The sequence below is a fragment of the Meleagris gallopavo genome, chromosome 10 (assembly GCF_905368555.1).
Source record: "Meleagris gallopavo chromosome 10, MGAL_WU_HG_1.1, whole genome shotgun sequence".
Taxonomy (NCBI): domain Eukaryota; kingdom Metazoa; phylum Chordata; class Aves; order Galliformes; family Phasianidae; genus Meleagris; species Meleagris gallopavo.
The window spans coordinates 5,982,311-5,999,057 of NC_139413.1; the positions used below are offsets into that span (position 1 = coordinate 5,982,311).

Genomic DNA, 16,747 nt, shown 5'->3' on the forward strand with positions numbered 1-16,747 from the left:
CATCTCAGCGTGGCAGCCTGGTTCTTGGCACTACCCTCACTACCCTCTCTCTTTATGGTCTTCTCTGTGTGAGAGAAGGGACAGCCACCAAGAACTGGGCACGATGCAGCTGCAGCAATCCTTCCAGCCACCCACTTCCAGCAAAAGCAACTGAGATGATGGCAAGGGAAAATGTGGCTGTGGGCACTGCTCAACCTTCTGCAGCACTTTTTAAGACTCCCAAGCAAATATTTGCTCCTAGATCACCTATGTACATTGTTCTCAGAGTTAATTATAGGCTCCAGTAGGGAGATTGGGTAATCTACCTGTTTTTTTTACCATTACATTCCTCATCTTATCGTTGTTTGAGATGCAAGCTCAGTGAGTGCTGAGCCATGCTGGTATGTCAGGGCTGATGACCTGCAGCTTCTGCCTGGCTGATGACACCAAAGGTCTTCAGGCATACACTGTACCTCGTGGGGAGTGACTCGAGAAAGCTTTTCTCCAGGATCCTGCTCACTCACTGTCATGATTTCCTGAAATGATCTGTCCTCCCTGACTGCTCTTTAACTGTGTTTGGTTTAAGCTGCATGTGATTAATCCCCTGCTGATAAGTGGACTGTAACGCATGTGGGAGCTGTGCCAGCCCAGAGCAGCTACATGGGCTGAGCAAATGTGGCTTCAAAGCTTTTCCCTCAGCGCTCAGAAGTCCCTGCCATGGAGGGACCTAAAGGAGGCAGCTGTGGCCAAGGCTCACATGTCACCACCTCTCCAAAGCCCTTTCAGGATGGTTTTGGGCACTCACGGCACAGTTAAAATAGCTGTGGGTACAATGTGTGTGATTACTGAAGTTTTGAGGAAATTCCCACTGCCAAGGCACCTCACTAGGGCTCAGTTGGAGGACTGCAGATTGGTTTTACCCAAAGGAAGAACTTGGAGCTTGATACGCATTTCCGAGGGGGCATTATAACAAAGGGCTGCCCTCATCCTAGAAATGCCATTGTCTGAGCTGGCAGCATGTCCTGAAGGTGAGCGCTGCTCTCCTGCCATCTTGCCCTTTGCAGGAGGAGGCTGAGTAGTTTTGCTGCAAGTAGCACCAGTGATGTCATCCACTGTGTTATCTCCTGTCTCTGCAGGAAGGTATGACAGTACAGAAGGGCAGACAGCGTGAAACCATGGTCAGAAATGTGGCATGGGACTTGGGAGGCTGGGAAGCTGCTCCATAGGGTGGCCCTGGGAGGGAGGGTGGCAGGCGGGTGGCCCTCCTGCTATGGCTAGAGTGGCTGAGAAAGTGTTCTTTCTAAAGAAAATACCTCTGTGCCTGCATAGGAACCTCACCACAGAAAGCACAGCACTGCAATCTCTGGCTTAGCAAGCTGGACCTTTGCTCTCCCCTCTCCCCTAAGTTTCCAGGCAGGCCCTGAAGTCTGTTTGCTGTCGTCGGTACACAGAGCTCTCAGAAGCACTGAGGATGCCAAATGTTTGTGAAAACCCAAGAATTTCAGGGCAAAAACCACCAAGAGCAGACACGGCGATGCTTGTGAGCTTTCCACCTCGCCAGCACCCAGCTCCAGGTGAGCTGTGCTCCTGCACCAGGGAGCAGCTACCTGGAGGCAGGGCAGGGCAGGGCAGCCCTTGGTGCTCAGGGCACTGACACACGTACATTTCCAGCACCGCGCTGGTGACTCATTCACCTGTGTGCGTCAGGGCTCTTCCCCCTGAATATCACCTCAGAAAGGACAATACTGGGGAAACCCGCCGCCATCACACCGGTGGGTCCGCCCTTACTCTTTATTTAGTGAATAAATCATTTAAAAACTCTTCACATTTCTCTGGCACTCTCTGTGCCCGCACACCCGCGAGCTGCCAGCGCCGAACCCCGACCCCGCAGCCCCCTCGGGCTCATTGGCGCCCGCAGCAAAATGGCCGCCGGCCCCACGCGCCCACCGCAGGGCAGGCGCCTCCCGCCCGGAACTACAGCTCCCAGCAGCCCCCGCGCCCCGCCCCGCGCGGCCTGCCGGGAATTGCAGTTCTTCCACCGCCCACCTTCGGGCGGCTTTTCTGCCGGGGGGCCTCAGTAAACGCCAATCAGCGCTCGCCTCGGCCGGGCGGCTCGCGGGGATGCCTGATAAAAGAAACAAAAAAGAAATGGCCGAGGCAGAGCAGAACACCGAACCTTAACGCGTCCCTCGCTCCAAAGGTAGCGGTGCCTCCGCTCCTCGCTGACTTGCCCCCCTCCGCCCCTTGTCGCAGCGGTGTCTCACTGTACAACGGCCCGGCTTACGCGGACACCTCGGAGAGGTCCTTGAGGGGGCGGGGGAAGAGAGGTCCGCTCTCTGATTCGCCGCCGCTCTGGTAGGGAGGAACCAATCTGCGCCAGCAACGGACAGCGTGGGGGCGGGGCCTACCCCAGGCGCGCCGGCGATTGGTGGCGGCGGGGCGCGGAGCGTGACGCGTATCCTTCCAGCTCAGCGCGTGAGGGGCTGAGGGGCAGGAGGAGGGGCCGCCGGGCAGTAACGGCCGCGCTCGCGCCGCAACGGCTGCATCGGAGCCGCGTTAACGGCCGCGCACCTCAGCGGCCGCTTCCCGCGCTTTCCCCGCGCTCTCTCTGGCGGGGAGGATGCGCCGCCTCTCCCCGGCCGCGGCAGGTAGACCGGGGAGACGATGAGGGAGCCGCCCCGCCGGCTCCTGGCCCTGGGCTCCTGCCTTTTCCTCTGCGCTCTGCTCTGGTGAGTCCCGGCCTGGCCTGGGCGCGGTGCCGAGGGGGGGGGCGGAGGAGAAGGGGTTCGGCGGGAAGAGCGGGCCGGCACGGGAATGGGGCTGCGGGGTTCGGGGGCTGCGCCGTGCGTTCCGTGCCTCTCCGCTATCGGATTCTTTCCCTTCACACCGAACTTTGGCCGCGTTCTCCGGCAGGTCGCAGCGCCTCGTTCTTCACAGCGGTTTTCTGCGGCTGCTTTGAGTCGCGTTGTGTGAAAGTCCAAAGCTCCGTTCGCTTCTCGCATTGATTGTGTTTGAAACCGTTCTCCTTAGCCGTACCTCCTCCCAGCATCTCGTGTGCTTTGTTTCTCTGCATAACCTTACGGCAATACAATATTAGGACGGGATAGCCGTGCAGATTCGCAAGCTTTGTCCTGCTTTGAGCTGTGTGAGGTGGAGCAGCGCTGGCCAGTCCCAGCAGTGCGCCTGCAGTAAGGTGTAGGCAGCCCGAATGGCAGCAGCTGCTGGAATTAAGTCTTCCTGCAGTCATTTGAATAGTCTGACAGAGGGTAACATTGAAGCGCTCTTGAAATTTGTGGCTGTCTCAGTTGAGCCTGGCCGGGTGGCTGTGGGGAAGCCCAGACACCTGTCTGTACCCAGCTGGTTGCAAAACCGCTGCTGACACTTGCATGAGTGGGTTGTCCAGCTCTTGGTTTGTGTCATCGTACTTCTGGTTTCAGGAGACAACGCAGCAAATATGAAAACAACCTGAAAGCTCGGTTTCCTTGTTTGTGTTTAGCAAAACTTTAAAAGAAACAAAAATCTCCTCCTGGCTGTGCTGATCTGACTGCAAACCTGGTTTGTCTGTCTCCAGGCAGTGCTTGGGCACTTCTGGAGGGTTACATATCTTCTCACAGAAGTTGCCTTCCTGTTTGGATTCTTACAGGGAAATATGTTTTTGCTTCTCGCTGTTAATAACCTGTTTCTGCACTGAGATATGTTGTCAAAGGTGCTGTTCTCATGTTAACAGTAGATAGACAGTGACTCTTCTGTTGCTTTTAATCTGTTACAAGAGAAAAAAGAAATCGGGCATCTATTTCATATGGGTAGAAGAATATCATGTGTAGCGAGCTCTTTAAATAAGATGCTTAGTCTGTAAAGACAACTTCGCGTTCCTCTTGTGTATGTTTAGGAGAAAAACTGCCTTGAGATTTTTTTTTCTTACTCTTTCAAAAGATCACTCTTTCAAGCAGTTGTGACTGATCCCAGCTTGCACTGTGTGTCCCAGAGCTCTTGCTATTGAAGTTCAGACTGTGTTCAGCACACTCACCCTTCTTATTAAGGAGCTGCTCAATTAATTCAGCTGCTAGTGAGGTTGCAACTCAAGTTCTCTGGTCTGTTGCACAAATGCTAATTCACGTGAGATAGTTTAAGATTCTGTTTGCAGAATGACACTGCAGCTTTGTTTCAGTAGCCACGTCAGGAGCATAGTTGGAAAGTGTCAAAGTCTTCCAGTCCTGCATTGTTGGCTGAGCTGCGTAACCACGATAAGTGCATTTTACTTTTTCCCAAATAGAAGATGGTCACCTTTATTCACGTGAGCCATTACACAACTCTTAAAGTAGTCAGTGGAAGGCTTTGACCGTGTTATAGATGTTGGGATGAGTGGCAGACATTGAGTTCTTAAACCTAATTGTCTTGAAATGTAACCTTGAAAGGATGTAAATGGTGGTAGGAGCAGGGCTCTTCTTACAGGTCAAAGTCACGGGCAGCAGGTGATCAAAGTGAAACAAAGCAGGAAAACATCGGACAAACAGAATTACTGTAAGAATGCTCTCGAGGCCACTTAGATTTCGATTTTCTTCCTGGATAGGTGCTTGCTTCTTTTATTTGATGAAATTGAACTTGAAATAGTTTCTCCAGTGGAGAAATACCTGTTTGGATAAAGGTGAATATGACAGTGATTTGACAGCTTTCCAGTCAGTTGAAAAATGTGGCTGTGTATTAGGAAACATATAGAAACAAGAAGGTTGAGTTCAGGGACTCGTCAGCTGGTGCCTTTTCAATAAAGGCTGCATGGTGCTCGTTGGGAATGCAGGGTCACTGTTACATTTCTTAGGACTTCCTGAAGCAAACCACATGGGGCAAACACAACTTTCTGGGAAGCCTGAGCCAGTGAGGCTGTAGCAAGGGGTTCAGAAGAGCGGAATAGCTGCAAGGTTTTAGAGAAATATTTGCAATGGAAGTGGGGCTTGGAATATACAGCTCTAAAAATAATACTTCTGTGCAGATTGCAGCTTGAACTATGTGACAAATGACTCCTGTTCTGAATTTGCAGGGTTTTTTTATTTGATTAACCCCTTTCTGTGGACACTTACTATGTAAAAAACTTTGAAAAGTGCAATGTCTCATAGTTGGGTGATGCAGAGGGAGCTGAATGCATGGAGGAGATACAGAGGCTCCCTGTTGGCGCTGTATGAGACCGGCTGTGACAGCTGTTTGAGCAGGATCCTGGGCACATTGTTCTGACATCAGCTTTTGCCTGCCGTCAGCATTTGTTTACCATGTCAGCTATGCATTTAATAAAGAAATCATGCGTGCGTTAATTTGTCTTTCTATGGTTCATTCTGTTCTGGAAAGTGCTTTGACATCCAGGTCTGCTGAGCTTTTATGAACCCTTCAAGAATTCTCCGCTTTGCAAGTATGAATGAAAGGAAACTGGGAATAAAGTGCATGCATGCACCAGGGTTCTTCAGTTGTAGCTGCATGTGAGCGTGCTGCATCAGGGCAGGAAGGCTTGTAGCAAAATGAGAGACCAGCAGCACCGTGTGCTGTTGTGCTGGGAAGCCCTGGAGCGCTCCGGCCCTGGGAGCTGACAAGCAAAGTGTGTCTGTGGTCTGAGCAGGTCAGGCTGGGCACGGCATGGCCAGGGCTAGTGCTGATACATGCCTGCATTTCAGTGTTACTTGGAGTTCCTCCCTGTAGCAGCTTAAACGTGAGGATTTAGGCAAATCTTAATGAAAGAGAGTGGTTTAGGTTTCCTGGTCTTTGGATTGTGTTTATAGCCCTGTACGTTTTCCAGGGAGTGCTTGTCAAATGCTTCTGCAGTGCAAGAGCTGTGTTGTGCTGGCAGCCTGCTGGTGTTTGTTTTGCCTCCTCTGCCCGGTGCAGGCAGCAGTGAGGTTAGTTGGATTAGAGATCACAGGAGCACGGGCTCTGCTAAGGGAGCACTTACTGGCTTCATTGTTGGCTTCTTGCTTAAACATCCAGCTCATATCTGTTCTTAGGGTGCCAAGTAGCAGAGCAGGAGAATGAGATGGATTGAGGATAGCGTGGGTCTTGTGCTCCAGAGTGCGGTGTACCTCTTACCACAGAAGTCCTCTTCTCAGTGGTGTGAGGCTGGCAGCAGGCTCCCTCGTGGTCTGCGTGAGTGCTGCTGGGGTAACTCGTGTCGTGGTGCTCACAGCTTCGTGTGGGGATTCTCCCCTCGTGTGAACACGTCCATCTCCCCCAAAAGATGAGTGCTGAAGGAAGCACAATGTGTATGTGTTTTGTGGCAGGAAGAAGAAAGTAATTTGGACACTGTTCATATAATCTGAACTCCTGCTTAGACTGCTTATTTCAGAACGAAGAGTGTGTTGTTAGATACAGAGCGACTTGTTTGGAAATGCTTTTGCTCTGTAGGTGAAACTGGGACAAAAGCTGCGTTGGAACTGTTGGGCTCTTAAAGTCTGGGTTGAATGTGCCTGGCTCATCCTGTTCAGGTTGGAGGTGATGTGCACAGACAGGCGCTGGTGTCTTAAATTAAAACATGTCTCCATTATTTACCCTCATTGATTTTCAAAGAGTTTGGGAAATACTTTCATGTCACATCTTCTGAAAGCTTTGTCCTAGAAACTTCAAATTATCGCCTGTATAACAAGCAAACTAAGCAGCAAGCCACGTGGTGTGCGCCCTGTGAGGTGGCTGTGTGATGTGCCTGGCTTCAGCACTTAGGCACACCAGAAGAAGAGGAGACTTTCTCTAAGCCGTTATTAGTTCTTCACTTTACCATTCTCGCTGTTCTCTGTATTTTCTAGGATGCTTTTTTGCTGTTGTTCTCTTTGGCTTCCACAACTGAAGGGGAGGATGTACAGCTTCTGCAGTTAGCACAGACAGGTGCTGGCTCCCCTCTGCGTGGGGAGGGCAGTAGTTCTGAGTACTGAAGCTCTCATCTCTTCCAGCTGAGAACAGTCACCCAGAGCTGTGAGCCCATCACAAAGTTTCTGTCAGTTCTTTGGGAAGATACTGAGCTGGTGGGATGGGCACACTGATCCCCAGGGAACTTGCTCAGGGCAGTGAAAATGTTCATTTTAATGACTGAAGCTGTTTTAGATTGAAATATCAGCAAGTGGTTCCAACTACTCGAAGTAAGTGCTCAAAGGAAACTTCTTGGCTTGGATGGATTTTGGAATGGTAATCAAGATACTATTGAAGTCTATTAAAAATGCATTATGAAATGTCTGGGAGTTGGCTGATAGCTTTACAATGATCTAGGGCAAATTCCTGTTGTTAGATTTATGCAAGAATTCTGCTCCTTGGCACTGTGTTGCATTTACAATGAGTTGAATGTGGGAGTTGGTGCAGAGCAGCTGATGACAATTCTGTGCCTGTCACTGCGGTGTTGAGCCTGCGTCAACAAGAAGGGAGGAAATCTTCAAAGAGATCTGAGTTAAACTTTACTCCAGACTCTAAAAGCCTTAAGGCCTAATGTAGTCTATAGCTATTTTACTGTCCTTCTGTAGTCTTTGTGGTCACCAGCAGATTTTAGGGGTCTTATCCCAAAACTGAGTACAGAAGTGAATAAGTACATGTGGACAGCACAGGGAGAGTCTGTTAGGCCATGGCCTTGGTGCAGAAGTGTGTTACCAGGGGTCTCTTGGAGCTGCATTATTATTTTATTGATTATATATTAATTTGGTGTTCAGCACCCTTTGGAGTGGGACTCCTGCCTGCTGTCCCACAATAGGGTCCTGGGGACTCTGCCAGAGGGAGAGGAGCAGCTATCCAAAGCACATGGCCTGGCTGCAGCCTGCCTTTGCAACCTGTGCAAGCTCATGCATTGAAGAAATGAGAAAGCAGTACTTTAAACTGCAAAAACTGATGTTTCATTTTTTTGAAGCTAAGGAATTTGGCATTGTCAGAAGTATCTTTGTGTTGGGCTCCTCTTCTAAGTGAAGTGACTCTTGTGTTTTGTGTAGCATTTCAGTTAAGGGGCACTTGGGAGAGCGCATTGTTTATAAAGAGTGGCAACGATGCTAAAATCCTGTATTAAGTGCAAAAGAACAACACAGTTAGTAAACGCTTTGCAAAAAGCTCTGCTTTCAGGTGGTTGTCAGCACATGAACCTGGCATGTGAGAACGTTGTGGAGTTGGTGGATAGTGGTAGGAAAAGAGGTGGTGTCAGTGCCTTTCTGGCAGCATCTGCTCCTGGTCTGCGCCTGTAGGTGCATCTTCAGCTTTCTTCTGCCTTAAAGAACCATCAGAACTTTTAAAATATTCTTGCTAATGCATGCTGCTCTTTTGTGAGAATAAATGGCTTCTAATAAATAGTCTCCTTTTTTTTTTAATGAGCATTAAGGAGTATTAGCAGCTCTGCATTGTGCTTATCAATGCTTATTTCCATTTCACGCATGCAGAAGCAGTGCTGTATGCAGGGAGGCTGTGCTCAAGCAGCCCGTGCCTTGCCAGTGCCTTTCATCTGGCTGGCCGAAGCAGTGTTGCCATTCTGAAAGCCCACTCTTCTTTTTCTGACCTTTCCTTCCTTCTGTGAGTCCTTTTAAATGCATTTCTGTCTTGTTGAGCTCCTCTGATAGATAGATTGATCCCACTGCATAACTGGGAGAGGGTGAAGGTTCACTCCTCCTTTCCCTGTCTTCTTCAGAGGCTGAGCAGCAGCCTGCTGCTGGCTGGGGTCTGCCTTTGTGAGAATGGAGTATGAGATTCAGTCCTTCTTGCTGCTTAGCAGTGAGGCATGCAGAGACCTGCAGGGTTTGTGGAAGGCAAACCAATTCTTCATTCTGCACCGCTTCACAACTTATCTCCCTTTTTAACTGATGAATCCCAAACTCTTATCAAGAAGGTGGGATCTGCAGCCATCAGATGGGCGCCTCTCCCCCTTCTCCATCCTGCACTGATCCAGATCCCTCCCCACATCTCTTGCAGAGGGCTGTTCTGAGCTGCTCCTGTGGATGAGCAGCAGGGACACCTTTGTTCTAGCTGCTGGGTGCTGCTGCTTCTGCACCTGTTGGTAATACAACCCTCTGAGAAGTGTGGGAAATGTCAGTAGAGGAATGGTTCCTTTTGCATTCAGTAGAGTCCTGGTCATCAGTGTGTTTGTGATAGCTTCTTGTTATCTTTCCTTTGCTTGAAACTAGTGCCTGAGGTGTCAACTTTAAACTCTGTTGAACTGATTCATTCCCTGGTGTCCAAAAATACGTCTCATTTGTGGAGGATTTAAGAAAACTCTTGAATCATTCAGAGGACAGATATGTTTGAACTGAGTTTTGTGCAAATGTCACTGTTTGTGTATGGAGTCTTTGGGAAGGAAAGCTTAGGCTTTCCTCTGGGAAGATCAGGCAGTAGAAGAACTGCTCTTCCCTTTGGATTTTGCAAATTTGGGTCTGGTTTTGGTCAGCTGCAACTTGTGCAGTTCATTTTTCGTAGCAGTTGTTTACCCTCAGCTTGACACTCACGCTTGCTGGAGTGGTTATCAATGACAATATCAGTATATAATAATAATGTATCGGTTATCGTGCGGTGCAGCTCCTGGGAGCCTGCTGAGCCGCCTCCCTGCGGAGGGCTGGGACAGAGCTGAGAACTGGATGGTCCTTCACACAGCATCTGTGCTGCCATCCCAAAGCCACCTGCACCTTTGAATTTCAGTGGGCTCTCTTTCAAAGGGCTGACAGCCATCAGCAGGCCTTAGCTAGTTTGTGTAGCACTAAGTGCCCCTTGTCATTACCACAGGGGGGAGCAGGCCTCTGCTTCAACAGAGAGCCACAGTGTGGGCCTGCCCTGCAAAGAGTCGAGATCTTTTTTTCCCTCCATATTTGGGCTTGCAACTTTTGCTTTTGCACGTATCAAACTGAAAAGTTCATGGCATATTAATGGAAATAGCTTTTAAATACATTAATGATAATACTAGAAGTCTCGTGTTTAAATTTCTTTGTTCCTTGTGAGCTTTAATAGCATCTGCTATTTTGAGTCATACTTAGCAAGAATGGAATTCTTGCAAGTTTCTGTATCCCTGCTAGGTCACGATGTGTTGGTTAGGTGTTGGCAGCTACCTGTGGTGTCTCTGCACTCAGCTGGAACACCTCTTGTGCCTGAGACACTGCGGCTGATTGAGTGATCCATGGGAGCTGTGCGTTAGGGCCGCTTGCTCACACGTGGGTGTTAGAACAGTGCTGCTGTGCTCACTGAAGTGAGGAGAGATTCTGTTCTCAGTAAATTTGCACTTAGCTTTTCATATTCATTTTTTGGGGGAGACTTACGGAAAGCTTGCAGTGGTGCTGTGACATGTGGCAAGAATTTTCTGATGGGCTGTATCGCTTACCTGTTCATGGCTAAGGAAGGCCATTGAATGAACACTAAAAAGACAGGGAGGTGTGAGGGAAAAGCATAGTGCCAGGGGTTCTGAAAGGTGCTCAGTCTGCCTTCCCACAGAAGGGCTGGTCTGACACAGCCTTGGCTTTGTGCGTTTGCAGAGCTGGATGGCAGCTGTCAGTCCGCCTGCTGTCTGTTGCAGCAGGGCCCGGCTGTTCCTGTGCATGCATGCTTATGCTGGAAGAATGCTCAGTCCCCTCCCTGGCTTAGAGGGCTCTTGGCAGACTTGCAGCATCATGTTTGAGGTGGGGATTAGACCAGGAAGGATTTTGGGAAGTAAGATGTTGGACACAGCTTATTATGTCAGAACCGCTTACATCAGCGAGCTGTCAGACTGCATTCTTCTGAACGCTGCTCTCATGAGGCGTGTTTGGTTGTGTCTGAAGGCAGTGGATTGGTATGTGTATGAATGGCACTAAGTGTGTGCCTGCCTTCCATGCTTGGTGCTTCTCGTGCCTGCAAATGCTCGAGTAGCCATCGGTGCAGTTGTGAGAATGTACCTTGAGTTTAAAATGCTGATTCATAAACAGCTGTAACTTTGCTTTTCTACGGTAAGTGGCTTCTTATTGCTGTGTGCAGTTTCCTAAAGATTCCCCCCCCCCCCCCTTAGGATAAGCAAAATAGGAAATAACATTGGTGTGTATGTGTAACAAAGGGCTGGAGTGAGCTATCACATGTTCATTATAATTGTTTGTCTTTACCTGTTATTTTTATGAAGAAATAGGGAGTTGCTATAGCTGGAATGGAACTTCAGTGGTGCAGAAGTTAAAAGCATGAGGAGTCTCCAAAAATAAGAGACTCCAAGTATCAACATAACTAATTTTTCCAAGCGAGAGCTAGGAAGTCAGACCAAGAAAGGCCACAAAGTGTAACACTGACCTTAATACAAACAAGTAACTACGTGATGGGAATTGAACGAAGCCCCAGTTCCTGTTGTGCTGCTCTGCTGGTGGGAGCGGTGGCACCTGCCTACTGCTTCCTCTGGAAATGAAACAGTGGGCTTATATCAGCAACACCTGCTTTGGTGTTGCCTGCAGCCTGAAGATACAGTGCTCTGTACAGCTGTGTTTATGTAGGAGGAATCTATGCTGCATCTACTTCCCAATAAAGGTGATCTCCAAGCTGTTAAGGCAGGTGGTAATTCAGATTCTAAACACTAGGCTTATGTATAATGTAAGCAAACGCTGACCTGTTAATATTGTTTCTGTTACGACTGCCTTAAGGCTGTGTTTAGCTTTCAAGTCTCATGTCAGATCGTTGCTGCATGCAGAGTTCTTATGCTTAAAGATCTGCAGACTTGTGTCTCTTTGTCGTTTGCTTTTGTATTCAGGGTATGCGGTGGTTTGTGTGAGTGTGTGGGGTCATAAGGAGCACCTGGCCATCATGTCAGTCACTTCACCAATGGTGACCCCTCCACCATTTGCTTTAATGCAGCAGGGGACTCTAGTGTTGGAGTACAGCTAAAACCACACGCAGTGCTAGATCCCCGTGATATTTCTGTCCAATTCCAAGTTGCATGAAGGCTTTTGGCCTTTGGGTCTCTAAGTGTAGATGAGTGCTATATGGATGTTACCTACAAAGTGGAGGGGCTGTGTGCTGTATGCAGCAGAAGATGCTGCTCTGTTGTGTGTGTTTGTGTAGTTGTTGGCTGCTTTACTACAGATCCTTTCTCATTTGCTACTCAGAAGTTAAGCTGTTTGAAACTGAAAATACAATAAATAAATAAAATGACTGTGCATGTGTAGCCGAAGCCAGAATCTGGTTTTCCATGTCTGTTTTCATTAAATTTTGCATGGCCCTTTTTTCTCTTAAGCTTATTGTTGCTAATCATCTTAAATGTACTTGATGCTGTTGACAGAAGAAAATTTTCTCACGTATGACTTGTACAGGGAAGACAGGAGCTCTCTTCTTAAATGTTGGATTTAGCTTTTCCTTATTAATCGCTGCTAAATCTTTCCGTATTGTATGGCTAATTCTCTCTATCTTGCAGTAACTTGCATTAGATTCTGCTTTGTGGTGTGGTATCTGTTTTGCTGATACTTCTGTCTTTTGAAAATAGTATATACGGAGTGTGCTTGCAACTAACTTCTTCATGTTGAATCCTCCAATAGTTTTGGTACATGAGTGTTCATAAACTGCACATGGATATCTTTATTTTTTTAGGCAACTTTTGGGAATGACAAAGAAGGGAGATGATGTTGAGGGAATAGTAAAATATTTATTCATTTAAAATCAGGACTTTGACTTTTATTTTTCTGTGTTCTTGAACAGGCTTCCTGTTTGGCACGTCTTTTGTAAAGACAGTCTTTTATCCACAGTGCAATATGCTTCAAGTGATGCTTGTGTCTTGGCAAATGATGGTGAAAATATCCAGGAAAAGGTATGTCATCTGGCTACTTAGTCTGACTTGATATTTCAAGAAGTAAAATGATCCGTATGCTTCGATTCATAGCCATTTTGGCTGAAATGTTCAATAGCTCTCACTAAAACACAGAATCACCAAGGTTGTAAAAGACCTTCAAGATCATCCAGTCCAACCATCCACATATAACCAACAGTACAAATGTACTATATAGTACAAATGTACACCCCTGCTCTGTGAGAGGGGATGATATCTCCCCAAGTTTTTCTTTTCCTTTTCTCTGGTGGTAGTACAGCTTGAGGGTTTGTGTGTTGGAAGGAAACAAACAGTAAAGGTAGTAGTGGTGGCCCAGTGTTCTTTTATCTGCATCGCGGCTGTGAGAAGTGACCTTAGGGACGGTGTGTGGCTCTGTAGAGACCATGACAAGAGGTGATGACTTATTTAAATCTAGACCAAGCATACTCATTGTATCTGTTTTGTGTTAGAAATCCTGTGTACAAATGACTGCTATCCTGAATAGATTTAACACTAAGTCTGTCTTCATCTTTTTTTCCCCGCTCATTTAATGAAAATTAACAGAGCTAAAATACATTTTTGAAAATGCTAATAAGATTCTGTGCCTTTCTTACTTGCATTACTTGGCACTACTGAAAGCAATGGGTTCTACCATTAAACTTGTCATGAGTTTCTACATATTTCAGTTTCATAGTGAGCTTGCAGGCCACTGAGTCCTATCAAAGTCATGGTAATTCAGTTGCTTTATTTATGTGGATAAATAACGAGTCCTGTGATAAGCACAGATAATGTTGATGTTAATGAGCATCCTGTTTCCTCTCTCAGTTGGTAATAGTGCCAGTCATGGTCTTCATTCCAAGAAAACTATATGTCACATTTAAAAAAAACTGAAGAAACAAAAGAAAAAAAGCACACCATAATGTCTCAAGCGTTCTGCGTGGCTCAAGGAAAGAGCTGTCTGCTTAGGAAAAGCTGTATTTAATCCTGTCTGTTTCTTAAACATTTCAACTTCTAGGGCAGCAGTGTTTTATTTGTCTTGTCAACTCGTGCATCCAAACAGCATTCAGTCCTATTCTTATAGCTGCCTCAATTTGGCAGGCAAGCTGTGGTTTTAAAGCCATAAGAACATGTAATGTGTGGGTTGTTTGTTTGAAGAAAAAAAGTTGTCCTACTCAAGTTCAATGGCTGATGTAATAAACCTGGAAAGATGAAGTGAGCTTTGAGACTGGGAAACTGCTCATGTGTATTTTCCTCTTTTTTTTTTTTTTTTTTTTTCCAGCATTCTTCCCTTCATTCCATTAACATCACTGCATTGTTAAGTAGATTTCTCTGCTTCAAAGCAGAGAAAAGCTCATACATCATACTGTGCTTATTTTTATTCATTAAGCAAATATCTCTTGAGTGTATGAGAAGTCTTAAGCATGTGCCTATTACTTCTAATTGGGCTGCCAGGACATCTGGCAAAAATAAGAGCAGCCTTGCAGTTCTTGCTCAGTTTTCCTTAGATCAGTTGAGGCACTGATGCTGTTTAATCTTGCGCCCATTTCTGAGTCTGAACACTTTCAGTACTTGACAGGGGGATTTTTGATCCCCTTAGTAAAACGAGGGGCACGTACATTCTACCAGATTTATTCATGTATTTTAACATATTGCTGCAGAAAGGATCACTTCTACATGTTGTGGTCGTTCTCCTTAAAAATACTGTTTCGGAGAGACAAGAAAATTCTTTAGTTCTACAATCTGAGGTCTCTGAAACTTTTTTTCCCCTCAACTGCACATTTATTTTTGCTCGCTGAATTCCTTATACTTCTTTTTACAACTAAAGATTTATAGTCAAAAGTTGTTTTGAAAGGTTACGACAGTCTTAATCTAGCTTTGCTGATAGGAATACTTCAAGGCAAACGTGCTAGGTGTTATTTTGCTGTACTTCTTAATGGTTATCTCTTGCAAGTCCTTGTAGGATTGCATTCCCCTGTTTTGGGTAGCACTGGGAGAGCGAGAATTTGTCAACACTGTAGCAGAGCAACTGAGCTGCCTTAGCACACAAACTGGATGGTCGTAAATTTGCCTCTGTCAGTTGAACTGAATTGTTTTAATGTGCTGTAGGCTTTGTGCTGATGAGCATTTAAACATACATGGGCAGTGGCTCTGCAGATTCACGTAGTTTAAGTTCTTGATCATGTTTCTGGTAGTTAGATAATATTATTCAGTTGCTACCAAGGCTAGTTACTCTTACTATAATAAAAGGCTTTTGTTACTGCATATTTACTGTTGTTTCCCCTTTTAATATGCTAGGGGAAGGAGGCTGGTCCTGGGCTGGAGCCGGAGCATGCAGATTCAAGTACACAGACCTACTCCACAGAAGAGCTACTTGGTGACTTTATAAAATCTGAACAGGCAAGTCTATTATTTCATTCACTATTTCCATACAGTCTTCAAATGCTTCTTGCATTTCTTTCTTTCCTTTGGGTTGTGTAAGGTCCTTGGAAAGCATCTCTCCTTTTACTTACTTGTAAGGTTACAGCCAGCTTCGTGTTTCTGTTGCAGGATAAAACCTGTGAACGAACGAATGTTGCATTTCCCATGTGCATAAATAATTGTAATTTAACATTGTATGTCCTGACTAAATCTTTCCAAGGTAAATTAAAATCTGGTGTTATAGGTATGAATGTCTCAAAATACATATTAAAAAAAAAAAAAAAAAAACAACCTTCTCAGAGAAGTCTTTTATGTAGGTCAGACTTGGTGATTGTAGCAGTTGTGCTTAGCTTTGATCTTCCATGGCTTTTATCAGTTTTATTTCCTTTGTTTAAAGCAGAAACACTTTCCAAGGGGTTGTTTCAACTGTATGCACAATTGATAATAGTAAGTCAGTACTCAGGTGTTAATATTACAAAGCCTGCTGTTACCCATCTTTTATTGGATATATATTTCTGTTCTGTAGGCTACAAGATAGCATAAGTAGAACATACTTCTGGATATACATTGCATGCTTTAAATGTGTGACTGAGTTGTTTAAACCTTCTCTAGAAGGCTCTTCGTGTCTCGTTGGCTGACTCAGAGCTATCCTGGTATTGACAAGAGGCTTTTATTTGAAGAGGCTGTGTACCCTTCTAGATTCAGAAGTGCATGTTTCAGTAGTCTAACTATAGTGCAAGTGCTTATAAAAACTGAAGAACAGTATAAGTACAACTCAAGATTACCAGGCTCTCAGAAGTGATGAACGATTCCCTTTGCATCTGTTACAACACAGAATAGACTTCTAAATGCATTTCTGACCTCAGTTAGTGTATTTAAGTGGAAAGCCTTCCCATAATTCAGCTGAGGGTGAGAGCAGTTCATATAGATTTTATACCGTATTGGAGCATGCAAATAGATCTGTTTGCTACAGTTGCTGAAATATTCAGGCTTGTTTCTTGTTGCACATGCTTTTCCAATTAGTATTTTTTATGCTTTTGTTCTTGTAGACTATGAAAGAATGTTTTAACTGCCCTGAAGTAGCACAGAACACCAGCTAGGTTTATGAAAAAAGAACTTGTTTCTGAACTGTCTTGCTGTCTGGTTTTCAGGTTCATTGTTGACAGAAATGTTAACTACTGAACTGTTAATTTTCATACTACATGTTCTTGTTTGAATGCTTTCTCTATGCAAGTTTAGAAAAACTTAGTTCATCTGCATTGCTTTCACAGGCTGCTGAAGTGAGTGAAACGAGCCAGCCTGAAGCTCAGACTCCACCTTCAGTAGATGTAAACGAAGCTTCATCTAGCACAGTTGCAAGCACTGAAAGTAATTCCAGTTCACCTACCTCAGAGATACCTACAGTCTCGCAGCCTGAGTAAGCTTTTCTTTTTTATTGGTTTCATCTTGGACAGAGTGCTACTTGTTCTGAGGCTGCTTAAAGGGATTCCTGTTTAGATTTAGTAGGAATAAGGAACTGTTCTTCCCTAGACTGTTGCTTGCTGGTTTTTTGCAGTGCCTTTGTTGATGGTGTCATGCTAATGGAATATGCTGTCACTTACTCGGTCTGTGGAGCAAGATTTGCGTATT

The 16,747-nt window shown here is 45.8% G+C and overlaps 1 protein-coding gene across 3 annotated transcripts in view; it reads left to right on the forward strand.

Annotated features, from left to right (window-relative positions):
- The first annotated feature begins 2,419 nt into the window (after positions 1 to 2,419).
- Positions 2,420 to 16,747, forward strand: part of SUCO (SUN domain containing ossification factor) — a 40,692-nt gene continuing 26,364 nt past the window's right edge. For 2 of the 3 annotated variants that reach the window (XM_085231473.1, XM_085231474.1), the window contains exons 1-4: positions 2,421 to 2,708; positions 12,595 to 12,703; positions 14,996 to 15,097; positions 16,390 to 16,535. In XM_085231473.1, coding sequence (XP_085087599.1) covers positions 2,644 to 2,708; positions 12,595 to 12,703; positions 14,996 to 15,097; positions 16,390 to 16,535 — 422 coding nt within the window. In that variant the 5' untranslated portion in view covers positions 2,421 to 2,643. Of the gene's footprint in view, positions 2,709 to 12,594; positions 12,704 to 14,995; positions 15,098 to 16,389; positions 16,536 to 16,747 lie in introns of all 3 variants that reach the window. The other variant, XM_085231475.1, reaches the window with a different exon arrangement.